At 38.9% G+C, this 14512-nt stretch overlaps 1 protein-coding gene across 1 annotated transcript in view; it reads left to right on the top strand.

Moving 5' to 3' along the window:
• Positions 1–2790: 2790 nt before the first annotated feature.
• LRRK2 (leucine rich repeat kinase 2) overlaps positions 2791–14512 on the top strand; it is a 74515-nt gene continuing 62793 nt past the window's right edge. The window contains exons 1-5 of the mRNA XM_082498175.1: positions 2791–3137; positions 3240–3325; positions 7634–7740; positions 11380–11468; positions 13415–13549. Coding sequence (XP_082354301.1) covers positions 2969–3137; positions 3240–3325; positions 7634–7740; positions 11380–11468; positions 13415–13549 — 586 coding nt within the window. The 5' untranslated portion in view covers positions 2791–2968. The remainder of the gene's footprint in view (positions 3138–3239; positions 3326–7633; positions 7741–11379; positions 11469–13414; positions 13550–14512) is intronic.

Raw genomic sequence — 14512 nt, 5'->3', positions numbered from 1 at the left:
ATACCACTACCGAGCAGTAAGGACCCAGTTCCTTTAAAAAAGTGTGTCAGAAATCCAGGGATCTCTGATGTTGCACAATTTTCCAGTTGTGATACAGGAATACAAAAGCTGGAGGTAGACATCTGTTCTTACACATTATCAGACAGAACAATTTATTAGCCTCTGCTATGTTAGCATGTCATGTTATATCTTTATGTCTGTGCAGATGGTCACACAACAGAGTTCATATATTACTTAATGACTATTAGTAGTCCCATCTGAGTCTAAGAGGATAAATACAGAACAGTCCATACTGGGTAGTTAGCTACCAGTCTCATTAAAAACAAAAAGGGGAAATAACTCTTTTACACCCAAAGCACCCAGCCTCAAGAACAGACCAGCTGCTATATAAATCTCACAGATTTCATAAAATAAATAAATAAAAAAACATGAAAAGGAAACCTCAAGTGAACACAAGTGCTTGGAAGTGAAAGTCATCTGCAATTTGAAGAGGAACAAGGGAGGTGGTGCGACAGCAAAATCCCTTGAATGCCTAACTAGGACATGCTGAAGAAACTGCAGTTGATGTCTCTTAAGAGAGCAAAAAGAAATCTTTTTAAGTATAAACCAAGGTTACATTTTAGCTCTAATCTTTGCTTTCGTTTTCCACTTATTTATATAATACCCTGGCCTTAAGTTTGCTAATCAGCTGACAGTTGTTTGGGACTGAGTTGACCAGAAAAGAACTAAAAATATCAAACACAAAAAAGGCTCCAAAAGCAGCAAAACAGAAACTATCATATACGCATAATCACAAGTTGTCTGCATCCAGCACACAGTTAGAGAACTCAAGTATTACAGGAGAAAGGCCTGGTCCCTAATTCTCCTTAAAGAGATCCACAACTTTTTTCCACTTATATTCACTGAAACTCTAATGCATAACTTGTGGTTTGTATAAGAAAGCACAAGTACAATGCAAGGAGTTCCAGAGCAGCAGTACAGCTGCTCTACTAAATGCACAGAACAAACTGAATTTGTGGCTATAATCAGGATTTGAAAGTTGTATTAGTATGACTTTACCAATATCACTAGTTGTAACTTACAACTGGCATTTCTGATCTGTATAAACTATGAAGATTGACATTTAAAAAATCTCTTGCTGAAGTCTGGTAATGGCTACAGCTTTGCAGATACTGGAGAAAGCTGATTATTGAAATAACCTGAAAGGCTGTATGTATATTCATAGCATTTGCAAGATAAAAGGATCTTGTCAAAACTGCAGGAAGTGAGCAATGAGGCTTTAAATCTGAAAAATAAGTTTTTAAGTTTTTCTCTGTGCTTGAACTACTGCTTCTGTAGAAAGGAAAAATATCTTTCAAACGAAACTAATCCATTTAATTCAACTAATTTTTGGGTTATTCTAGATGTAATGGATTCCACCCATCTCAAAGTGAGTCACTATTTCATAAAGCTATCTCACATTCATATTTGTTTTCCAGTGCTTCAGAGAGGGAGAAACTAGCTCACCATTTAACAAGTGCAGTCCTAGTTAACAGGCTATAATTGGGATGCCAAGACAATAGTTTCTTTGTACTCAAAAACCTAAGAAACATCGAATGATGATGAGAGCAACTTACAAGCTTTAAGACTAATACACCAACAGACCAGAAACAATTTATCCAAGACCACGTGGCTTCAGAGGTAAACCTAAACAATTCTTCTTAAAGTTTATTTTGATAAGTTAGTGACCTGTTAGTCAGGTATTTAATGAACATTATGTATCTCTATCGACCACACATCGCAATTTAAGCGAAAGCTTCAAGTAAATCCATGATCCTCCAGAACATAAGACATTTGTCTAACAAAAGCCCAGTTCAACCAAAGAGTTTACTCTCTTAATTAATACTTCTATACTTCAGAGGTATACGCAAGGTGTTTATGTAACATATTCCACCAATACTACCTTTCTAATAAACAAATCTTTTAAAAAGTGAATACTAGTTTCCTATACACACATAGTTATCTTGGACGCACCAGAAACATTGCCAGACATCAGAAAGATTGCATCAACCACAAATGAAGCAATACACACCTACAGCAAGAGAACCTGCTTATCACCAAACAGCAATCTCTCACTGCAAGGCTCAGAAGAAAGTTTGACCTCCAAGTCCAACAAAGGCTTGGGGTTTCTTTTAAGGAAACCCACAGACCCGAGTCCAGGAAGCCAAAGCACTGGGGAAGCACAGAGCACGTGCTGCCTTAGGTGAGGTGAGCTACAGCTTCACCTCAGCCACCACACAGCGGCCTAAGCGCACAGCTCCCCCTCCACCTTCCCTGGCCCCTCGCAGACCCACCACATGGGGAAAGGCCGGCAACCCCAAACACCACATGAGGCAAAGGGGCACCTCACTGCCTCAGGACCTACTCCCTGCCCAGGGAGCTGCACAGCAGGTACGTATATTTGTTGCAGTTGCTTCCCCTCACCCTCCATACCCAGCTGGGCACTATAGAGCTATGTTTTCTTACCCAACAACGCAAAAAAAAATCCCAAACAAACAAAAAAACCCCAATACCCTCACCTCAGCCACTGGACCCCTTTTATGGCACAGAAGTGCACGACGGGGCGGAACCCAGGCTCCAGCTCTGCGACTCTATTGGGCAGCTCTGCTGCCAATCACCGGAAACGGGCCAGCTGCCAGCGTGCTTGGCCCCCTCCGCCGCGCGAGTGACGCCGGCGCCCCCTAGGGGCAGTGGCGGGGCGCCCGCCCGCCCGGGCTGGTCCGTCGTCGCGGCCGCGTCCCCGGCGTGGCGGGAGGGGCCGGCGGCAGCGGGAAGGGCGGATGGAAACAGCTGGGTGACGCCGGGCAGGCGGCACTGCGAGCGCGGCGGGGTGGCGGGAGAGGCCCGCGCCGCCCAGTCCTCGTCCCCGCGGGCCGCGGTGGCCGGCGGATGGGGTGAGGCGGCCGCTGCGGAGGGCAGCGGGTCGGCCATGGCTAGCGCCGGCCCTGAGGAGGGGGAGGCGGCGGCGGCGGCGGCGAGGGAGGAAGAAGCCCTGAGGAAGCTGGTTGTCCGGCTGCAAAACGTCCAGGAGAGGAAACGTCTGGAGACGTTGGTGCAGACGCTGAGCGACCTGCTGGAGCTGGCGGCCCGGCAGAGCGGTAAGGCGCGGGTGGCCCGGCCGCCCTGCCCGGCCCAGCCCGGCCCGGCCCCGCCCGCCGGTCGCTGGTCTCTAACGCGGCCTGTCTCTGTCCCCCCCCCAGCTCCCCGGCTCTTCAGCGGCAAAAACGTCCATGTGCCCCTACTGCTGGTGGTGGACCTGTACCCGGGCGCGGCGGGCGTGCAGCAGGTAAGGGCGGCGCGGCGCTCAGGGGCCGGGTGAGGGCCGGGGTGAGCCGAGCACCGCCCTCCTTTCCTGGAGTAAAAAGTTACCGCTGGGTTTGTTTATTTCTTTTTAACTTGCCCTCTTCTGGGCCGCTTTATGAAGTGCTGCTGGTCTGTAAAAGGGTGCTGCGTCCGCTTGCGTTTAAAGGGACAAGTTTTCCAGCTTTTTGCGGATACCACTCGTGGCATCTCTAAACGGCAAAAGAAGGCCATGTAGAAAATATAAATTAGGCAGTATGAACACAGCACGGTATAGGCTTCTGAATTACAAATAATGTTATACAATATATTTTTGTGGTGCCGATACTAAATTTTGCCAAATTTAGTCAAACTTCTGAAAAGCAGAATTGTATAATATGAATTCATACGTATGTAGCCCTATCCTAGAAGGAGAGTTGTGCTAGCCCAGTTTTGTAAGGGGGTTGGGGGGGAATCTTTTAGCTGAGAGTAGGTTCTGCAATTTAAGGTTCTGCTTGGCTGCTCCTGTAACTTAGCATTGGCCCATTTAGAGTAGGTGTGCCACTTGCACAATTTGATGTTGTACTTATGGTACAGCTGCCAGACTTGTCATATGAAACAGCTCCTTCCTGGCAGGCATATATTAAATTTCTGACTATGTTATGCTTAAAGGATATTTATAAGCTCCAGATTTATGTGCAACTCACTTGATTATTTTTTTTTTATTAAGCCTATTTGTATGGTTACCATTTTTTTGGCATCTTTTTACTTTTTTCAATTCAACTAGAAGGCAAAATATAAATTATATCAAAAATGCCTCTTAAATAATAGCATATTTTAAGGGAATTTTTCATCAAGTAGACCTCAGCAAGAGGTCAAAAGCATAAAATTCGGATTAAAATATGAAATTGTACTTGTGTAGTGATTCATCTGGAGTAACAGTGATCACAGGTTTCCTTTGAAGACTAAATATTTGTGCAGAATCTGAAGTTTTAACTTATTTTACTATTCAATCGTCAGCTCAATAAGAAATGCAGAAGCATGACTCAGCAGTTATTTTCAGGATAAAGCATATTGTGCATATAACAATTTACAAAACCACTGCCCAGAAGTTTAGATTAGGAAGTAAAAAATATGAAATCCAACCACAACCAGAAGTAGGTCTGAAGTGATAGTACAAGACTCTTAGAAGTGCATAAGGAAGATAGTGATGGTTTAATTATCATTTTAACCATGTTAAAACACCTCACTCTGGTTTAATATAAATCATAAAATGGGTTTTAATTTTCTCTCTGCCCACATTTGCAGTTGTACAGTGTTTCAGTTTAGAGGTTTTGGAGCTCCTTTGCATTACTACTTTGTATTAAAGTGTGACATTCATAGTCAGTGCAAAGCTCAAATCGTGTTCCTCATAAAATGTCATAGGCAGCTCTTCCTTCACATTCAGTTATATTTACAAACATCCACAATACATTAGTAGAACTGTCTTATTGCTTCATTCACTGTGATTCGTTTACAGTCTTCGTGAATACATAATTCTCACCTTATGGCAGCGGCGAAGTAATGTAGTCCTGATTTCAGTGCAGTCTCTTTACTTACGAATTTTCATTCAATAAATGGATTAATCAATCTCTTTTGCTTTTGGCATTGTAATAAAATTGACTCACATAAGAGAATAAACACAGTAAGAGACATATCTGAAATGAGGATTTTATTTTCTTTCCTTCCCCTCTTTAACTGGCTAAAAAACATCACGTTGTGCTGCTGTTCCACTGGCTTGTACAGAGTAAATCTGCTTAATAGATCAATATGGAAAGTACCAGTGCAAGTTGGACTACAGGCATAAACCCTGTAAGCTTCTTTAGAAGTAGGAACGTACTGGGCTGGAAAGTCAATAGTGCCTTAAAGTAAAATAGACGTCTTTAATATGGTAGCTTCTTTCTGCAGTTACTGGAGCAGCTTAGAAACTCTAGAGCAAAATATGTTACACTTGAGTTAAGAGCAGTCAGCAGAGCTTTATTGTCTCATGTAGAAGGTGTGACCTAATGTGATATAAATTCATTGCATGCTAGAAATGAAAAGGGTCTGATTTAAAAATAACAGAGTTTCAGTGCTGCCACCAACTGTTTCTGTGTACAGGGACCCATTTAAGTGTTTATAAGAACGTCTTTGTTTACTGTTTGGGTTTTTTTCTTTCCCTTTAACCTTTAGGATTTCTGTTATTTAAAAGACCCTTACTTTCTTATGTAATTATTAAACAGATAATAATATTTCTGTTATCTCAGGTTGTGATTTCATGAGTGTAAAAAAGACCACTTCAGCAGGTCAGATGTTTCCTTTGGTCTTCTCTGTATCCACAGTTCTTATGTTTTGTCAATACTTGGAATCACAACAATCCAAATGAAAACATTTAATGGAAATATATTTTTCATCAGAAACAGTTTTTATGCAGAAAGGAATTTTGCAAAGTCATTAAGGTAATTTTCATCAGGTTTTAAATTTTACAAGAACAGTTAGGATGTCACAAAGTGGGACTTCTAAAATAAAATCTTTTTAAGCAATATACAGTGTATGAATTAATGGTCACCTCTACAATGTCTTTGCCATGTAGATTTGAAATTTGTACTTGATTAATTGTCACTGATAAACTCTGCTTTGCTTGGAATATGGAAAATTGGGTAATTACATATTGTCATCTTGGGGAAGACTGATGATTGCTAAAACTATACTGTGCACTTATGTTTAGTCAGGACTCAGTTACACAGGCCAGCCTAATCTTCCTGAATGTCCATAGTAATCGGTTTGCAGGCTCGTGTAGAGCAAGCCAGCTTGTAGAGCAAGCAAGAGAAGAGCATGGAAATTGGCTCATGGTCAAGCTCAATCTGCAGACATTAAGGCTGTAATTGGCTTAAAACATTTGGGTCTGGAAATCTAAACTAAAACAGAAACAAAACTACTGCAGATAGTGTGAATATAGCCCGTGTAACCAAGTATGTGAAAGGTAAAAACAGAATTCCGGTTCCCAGGTAACTACATCACCTTTTTCATAGTCACCAAAGCTGCCATGAAAGCTGTCTGGATTTAAATCTGTGCTATTCCTATGGGTGTCTCTTCACTACGAGACCTGCAATTTCATGTCTCCTAGTCTTGCAGAATGCAGGGTTAGAGATCATGCACTTTCCATGAACTGTGCAGTTAAACTCTTTGGAGGGGGCCATTTACATTCCTGTTGTTGGCTGTCCTGTCTTGACCCCTTTGCTTTACATAACTCTTCTGCCAAAAACTGATGCAGGGACGCATATAATTTTTGAGCCGTACTTAGATTATCTTCTGTCTTCTCCCTATTCTTAAAGCACACAGGCCTATTTCCACTTTTTTTTTTTCTTTTTATTTATATGGCCAAGGAAACTTTTATGCCTTGTTTTGATTCCTTTTTGTCAAAACTACTTCATCTTGACTTTTGACATTTCTCAGTTCACTACTACTCTTTCGCTACAGCTGGGTTTTGCTCATCAGTTAATTCTTTGTACAGATTTTGCTTACTGCATCCTCACTAAAGCCCATTCAGTCATATCAGCCTGCAGACGTTCATAAGAGAGCAGATTTCTCCAATATGGAAGACAAAAGAGGAATATTTTTCAGTTTTGGCATCATTTAAAGATGTTTGAAAGTCAAAGAATTTGCACGGGATAGAGCAGATAGTTATTAAGAACAAATACATTGGTTTTAGTTCATCTTTCATTCCTTATGATCTCAAAACTTTCACTGCCTTCGTTACGTTTTGAAAGTACACAATATTGAGGATTGATTGTGAAAGTACGAAATATATAGTATGGTTTGGGTATCTCATCCCCATTTAAAACATTGGACACCTTTAAAAAAACTATCCTTTCTCCTTATAATTTGCAATTAAATGGCAAATTCTTATGGAAACAGCTGCTCTTCAATAAAGCTGGACTACCTGTAACAGTGCAGTGGTCTTCCCTGGGCCGTGATGACATACTATGGATCACATCATGTTTTTCTCTCTGTCAGCATCTCTTTTAAGTGTGTCCTTTATCCCCAAGCAGTGCTGAAGCACGTTGAGAGTGATGTGTTCCTACAATCCATGCATTCAGAATCATTAGCATATCTGTTTTACCTCCATCTTTTAACTTTTTATGTCGTTTGTCTTGTGTTAATTAATTTTCCCTTATTGATTTAGCTAAATAACTTTTCAGAACATCCATCTTCCAAAAGCCAAGAATATTAGAAGACAACATTGCAGTTCCAGACAGAATACATGTTCTAAAATAGCTGCATTTTTGTTTTACAGATGGGTTGGTCACTTCTTTGTAAATTAATAGAAATTTGTCCAAGTACTCTACAGAACATAGCTCCTAAGGATGTTGGGAAGGACTGGGAAGTACTGGGTGTTCACCAGTAAGTATTTTGTATGCAAAGAGCCTTCCGGAATGCTTGCTTATTATGGCAGCATATATATGCAATGTAATATATTTATATAAAGTTATTACATCAGCTTCTGAATGGTTGAAGTTTTTTGTGGGTTTCTTCTTGTTGTGAGGTTGATCAAACACTGGAACACGTTGCCCAGAGAGGTTGTGAAGTCTCAAGCCTTAGGTATTCAGAACCTGAGCAAGCAGCTGTAGTTGACCCTGCCTTGAGCAGGGGAGTTGAAATAGGAGACCTCCAGAGGTCTCTGCCAAGCTCAGCGATGCTGGGATTCTGTGTTTATCGAGGTCTTCCATTTTAATAGCCAGATGCAGTATTACCTGGATGGCTGTGTGTGTGTTCTTTCCAAACGTGAGGAATTATATCCACAAGCCTAAAGTAGTGATTTTGGTTGCTTTTCATGAGCAAAAAATAACTGAGCTGTAGCAGTACAAGCTAGTTATGATATCTTTGGCAGCTTAAAGGCTTGTTAATTGGCTGAGAGTTATTCTGAGAGCTAGAGATATTGCTGTTTATTCTTGGGTCCCAGAAAAATTACTGGTTTGGGGCTGATCTTTCTCATAGCCTCCTCAGAGCCCACGGAGTATGTGCAGTTGAACAAAGCATCCTTTTCAAACTCAAACTTCACTAAAGATCTGATGATAACATTACTGTACACGATTTCTTCCCACTAACAATATTTTAGCCAACTGTGTATCCCTGTCTGACATGTTGACAGTTTTCCTGGCTGTGGAGAAACTTGTTCTTAGTGGGGCAGTGGGCTCAGACATTTCTGCCAGTGCCAAAGGCAGAGCAGGCCAGGTAAATGATATCTCAGGTTCCCTGTAGGTGGATTGGACTAGTACCGCAGTGCATCAGTACCGTAATGAATACGTGCTGTTTGCAGCAAGGCAGGAAACAGTTATGGTAGAGGGGAAAAGGTCTTTTTTTTTTTTTTTTTTTTTTTACAAGAGATTTTTCACTTTTGTGTGTATAACTGTTTTAGGAGAACAGAAAACTTAGGCTAGAAAAAGCATTTGTTTCTTGTCTCTCAACAATGAGCCAACTTGACCACATTACAGTTGTGTTTACAAACAGTAGTTTGGCATTGATCTAAGCGTTCTTGACAGACAGTGCGATAAATAATTGCATAGTTGCTGTCACTGTGAGGAGAAAGGAAGGAAATTCCTTCAATGTATTTGCATCCTTTCTACAAGCTCAAAGAGACTTCATGGGATGTTTTGTAATCTCTTACATTAAGCTGTTGTACAGTAGATGAAGTTTAGAAAATTTTACATCCACACTCTTTATTATACTTGAAATGGGAGGGTATATGCAGAACATTTTCTCCTTGTATTAGAGATGCTTTAGTGTGTGATTATTTTTGCTCTGCATTATACTGAGACAGCTCACGTCTTGATATATCAGCACTTGCCTGAAACAGATCACACTCTATAAAATGTCCTCTTCCCAAAGCAGAGTTCCTTCCCCACAGCAGAAATCATGAGTCATTGGTAAACAAGGGATAGATGTTTAATGGCTTCAGAGTGTTTGATAACTCAGTGAGGTTTTCCATTCATGCAGGGTGTAAGGAGTAAGGAAGTCTAAGCCACAGCTACTTATGGAGCAAGAAGGAGAAGGAATTTTTCTACACAAGTGTGCATGTGCACACACACCTGCAACCACACAATAAAATGCATTAGGAATGCTTAAGACTAGAACACTTTAATGAGGAGGTTAAAGTGGCTTTAAGGGTGTCTGTTTAGCTACCCTACCAGCTTGGTTAGGGTTGCTCTGTGTTTTCCTTGATTCATCACCCTACTACTTAGTCCATACATGTGGGCTGTATGCTGGGTCAAGAATTTGCCACAGGACTGAAAACCCAAATGCCACCATCTATCCTTGCCTTTAGACTTATAAGTCCAAAGTGTGCATACAGAAGTTTCAGAGAGGTATCTATACTCAATTTAAGAAAAAAAAAAAACAAAACCTGCATTTATTTGGATTTTATTTTCCACTCTTAAGATCATCCCACACAGTATTCTGACTAACCTTAGATTTCAGTAGTGGTTTTGTGTTCGTGAAAGTGTAAGTTTGTAAGCAAGGCATGATTTATATGAACAGAAAAAGTATATTTTATTGGACCGATACTGTTATAATTTCCTGTCTTGCAAAATGTAAAGGATATTATATCCCCCATCAGACTTTGGCTCTTATGTGTGATTTGATCATTATAGCTACAACAGTAGTGCTACAACAGAGGAGAAAGAAACTAGCAACATCATTGTATGAAGGGAAAAGAAATAAACCAGATACATTCAGTCTAGCTTACAAAGTTTGACTTTAGCAAGGCAAACAACATAATTGCTAGAGCTGGGGAATGAAATTTGGATGAAACTTTAAGTGCTGCTTTTTGTGTTTCAAGACAGGTCAAGTATCTACTAAAGTATCGCAAACTACTGTATAATCCATTTTTATTAGATATTGTCTATACAAAGACTCACATTTGAAGATTATTAAGACTGCAGAGTCATGCTCTCCAAAATAATGAAAATTAAAAAATGAAGGTTTCTTTATTTTTTTTATGTGACCCTATCCATTTTTATTTAGTTTTTGATTACGTGATCTGTTTTTCCCCCTTTTTGAGATATTCATTCAGTGCAAAATCAATGTATATTTATTTTCTGTCATCAGCATCATTCAATGTTTGACCCACTGCCTTATTTACTGTACATTAGTGATATCTTATGTGAAAACTGGCCTATTTATTTTCTTCTCAGCTTTTCTTAGTGTTCATCAGTATGGTCTAGAGCTTTTAAAGTTTTGTTTATTGAGGTGTTAACAGATTTGTGGTAACTGTTTTACAGATGGTAGTTTGAGCAAAAGATGTTAAAAGTATCAACTGATTTTTGGGTGCCCAGTTTGATACATGTACTAGATTTTTCAGTGTACTTAGCATTTTTTGGCGCTCTGTTTAAAAAGTCAACTTTGGTTGACTCTTATGCAGCATTTCAGAGGTTAACATCTATGGGTCTCAGGTTGGGCCACCCAGAAATTAAGGAGTATACAATTGGCAGTCTATGAAATGTTTCTTTTTAGGGATTTGTCCAGCATCACGTAAGTGCTGTGAGGTGGGAACTTTGATAGGGTAGAGTTCTTCAGGATGCTGTTTGAGTTCTTCAGCTGGGATAACTGCTGCTTCTCTTCCAGCAAACCCTTGATCATTCACTGTAACTTTAACTCTTGCGACAAACAGAACAGCGCCATACTGTCCACAGTCTGCTGCACTTCACAACCCTGCTTTCTGTAGAGTAACCCCATCCTGTATTAGACTTGTCCCCAGTAAAATTAATATATAATTAATTAAAAATCAAAGTAAAATTGATAAATTATACATCATTATTTTAATGAAGTATGAAAATAGTTAAAATGCCAACATTATTTCATTACTAACTTGAAAAAAACATAAACTGAAATAAAAGTTTAAAAAATTAATCAGGAGATTTTTAAGCTTTTGCTAATTTCTGTATTTTTTAAGTAAATTTTTTGATAAAATTTTGTATATGTTAATATTTCTTTAGCCATAACTGCCATAACTCTTTTTTTTCCTTTTTTTTTTTTTATTTTTAGGCAGATTCTTAAAATGCTTACAGTCCACAAAGGAAATATAAATCTCTCAGTAACAGGACTGAAAGCATTAAATCTACTCCTCATGTCAGGTATTTTGTGTTTTACTTTTCCACTTCATTTAGACCTTTAAAACACAGAACTGTGGTATAAAGTGTCTGACTGTACGTGTTGGGTCCGATTTTTCTTTCTGTTTTACTCCGTAAAGTCACTTGTCATTTGTACTTGTATACAAAATAATAATGAGTACTGTTATGCACCTTTTTTACCCAGGTAGAAAGGATTCTCCAAATTGCAAGGCTGTGAAGAACATGACCAATTAATTTTGCCAACTTGTTATTTGCATAGGCACAAATATTTGCTGTTAAGTAGTTAAATACAATAAGTAAGAGCTTATTTTTTCTTACCAGAGTATAAATTTGGTGACATTCTGACTTACTTCCTTTAGTACTAGTTAGTACTTTTGAAAACAGTAAATCATCCCTGACGATTCTGTTATTCTGTTCTACAGAGACCTAATCTTACCAGGTACTGAGGACTTTTCTCATGGTGCTGAGATTCTTGATTTTCTGTTGAAATTAGAGAGACCCTAAGGGAAAGATTCTGCTAGTTTTATTCGAGCTACCATATAATATTAGCACAAATTATTGTTAGAATAGGATTCTTTTTCCATTGATTTTAACAGGCTTTTGAATCAACCTTATTTACAAACTAAGGATTAGACTTGATTTTAGGTAGTTAAAGCCAATCCAGCTGTCCGAGCTTCTGCTGTAGGCAGTGGAGTGAGACAGGCACTTTAAGAGGATGGTTCATGCTATTCATTTGCCTGTTTTATAAGATCAGTTACCTCTCGAGCCTGTTTTCCTCTCCCATTTGATTGTAGAGGGGTCTGGAGGACTAGCTCAGACTGGATGCCTAACTTATCTGCTGAAGTTGGGTAATGCAGGTCTCATTATAAGGCATTACACTGAGTGATTAATAATAATAATAGCAAAATCTGGCTATTAGTGAGTAACTGTAACCAGCAGCTTCTTTCTTTTAATTGTGAGGTATCATAAAGGGTCCTGAACTGTTGACAATATATTCTGTAACAGTTTATTCTTGATTGCTACTCTTCTTCTCAGCAGTTGATATAACCGAACTTAAAGTCTCAACTACCTTACTTCAGAAAAATATTTGAAGTTGTACCTTGTCAGAAAAATCTGTTAGTATTCTTTATTTCTATATGTCTGTAAACTTGAATTGCACTATAGCTGGAGCTGACAGGCCAGTGTGAATGCCATATAGAAAGATCTTCTCTTAAACAAACAAACAAACAAAAAACAAAAAAAAACAGCTGCAGCTGAAATGCTGGACCAGGCTTTATGAATTCTGTTGTTATTGTTGTAAGCTTGAAAAATTGTCATGAATATGACTATTTTTGCCTACACATGCTATAGAGAAAGTAATTTTTTTCAGACATTTTTTAATGTCATAAGAGCAACAGTGAGATTGGCTTTATAGTTCAGTTTCAGGATGAATGAATGGCAGAGAGTGAGAATACGGTTTCATGATGCAGGTGGACTGATTTCATGGTTCACTGTAGCTGATGGGTACATTTCAAATACCCTTTTGCTTTCCACAGGCAGTGTAGTCCTGCCCCCTTTCTTCCATCAACCTTACTTCTTAGTGAAACTTTTCAGGTTGCTACGACTGCAAAAAGGGTTTTTTTGATGGGTTAATTTTCTACCAGTTTAGTGAGTTAACCTGGCTCATTGAGGGGCCAGACAATTACCAAAGCAGTGCAATGTGGGAGCAAGAGTGGAGAGGGGAAACTGTCTTTTTTGGCAGTAATGTTTTAGAACATCTCAGTTTTATTTTTAAATACTACCTTAAGAGATAACATCCTCATGTGTTATACAAAAACCTGGATTTAAGCCATCGAGTCAATTTTAAGGACAGTATTAAAGAATTTTGCATTTTAATGGTTAAGTACAGTGCTTTCAATAAAAATGTTGAGAAGTAATCAGTGCAACATGTAATTTCTTCTGCTATTCAGATGTAATTGCTTTCCTGCTCTTGGAAGAAGAGGTGGATGTGTTTTCCTTGGTATTTAATGCCATGCACACTTTCCCTAAAAGTGAAGAGATCCAGCAACATGGATGTAAAGCATTACACAAACTTTTTGAGAAAGGTATTTATATCTTGTAGTTTATTAGGTTGGAAAAATGTATAGGTTGGGAGGGGACTGCAGATGTTTATTTAATTGTAATAAATGAATTCTTACATTCCAAATTCTGGTTTGTGTATTATGTTTGTTCTTTGAATGAAGTTAGCACAAAACAGGTTTTCCAAGCAATATCACAAATTTTCTAAATTAGAGCAACGAATATGAAATTTTCAAAAAATCAAACTATCTCTTAATTTCAGACTCTAGAGTTAACAAAATATGAGATTCAACATTCATCAGTAACACTGGAACAGAGAGTAGTGACGTTTGATTTTAATTCTCAAAACCCAGGGTTGTTTATTTAAAGACTGTCAAATTTTAGTAGCATGTGAATTCCAAAATAAAGCAAAGTGTTTGCACTTTAGAAAAATATGTGATTCTGCTTTTGATCCTGACAATGCTGAAAGATGACTGTGTATCTGTATGATATTCCTGTGTTTCTTCTGAGAAATGAAGTCACCATGTATTGAATTTCTGCAAAATTTGCAGGAACTGTGTGTGTAATGGCCAGAAATCCCATTGTTGTAGCAGCCTGGCTTTGCATTGAGTTTCTTGCTTCATAATAAATATTGAGAGATCCTAGCACTCCTGCCAAGTCCACTGTACTCCTTTGCTTCAAAGATAGCCTCCAATTCTTCAGATTTTTTTTCTTTCTGCCACCATTTTATGTTGCTTTTTCTAATTCTTCCTCCCACACATGTACCTGGAAGTATCTTCTGTGTTTCTTCCTCTCTTCCACTGTCCTAAATACTTTTGTCCTGCTGTATTTTCTCTTCAGTCTCCACAAAGGTCTGAGCTTCTTAGATTTTCTGTGTGTGCTTTTTTAACTGCCTGATTTTTACAGATCTACAGACTGCTCCGGGTTTAGACCTGCATACTTCTTGATAGCAGTGCTAATGTAACAAGTTCCTAGGCTGCCCCTGGCTA

This window comes from Vanellus vanellus (assembly GCF_965231255.1).
Source record: "Vanellus vanellus genome assembly, chromosome: 1".
NCBI classification, from domain to species: domain Eukaryota; kingdom Metazoa; phylum Chordata; class Aves; order Charadriiformes; family Charadriidae; genus Vanellus; species Vanellus vanellus.
Note: the sequence above shows the minus strand (reverse complement) of the source record. Positions and strands in the feature narration are given on the sequence as shown.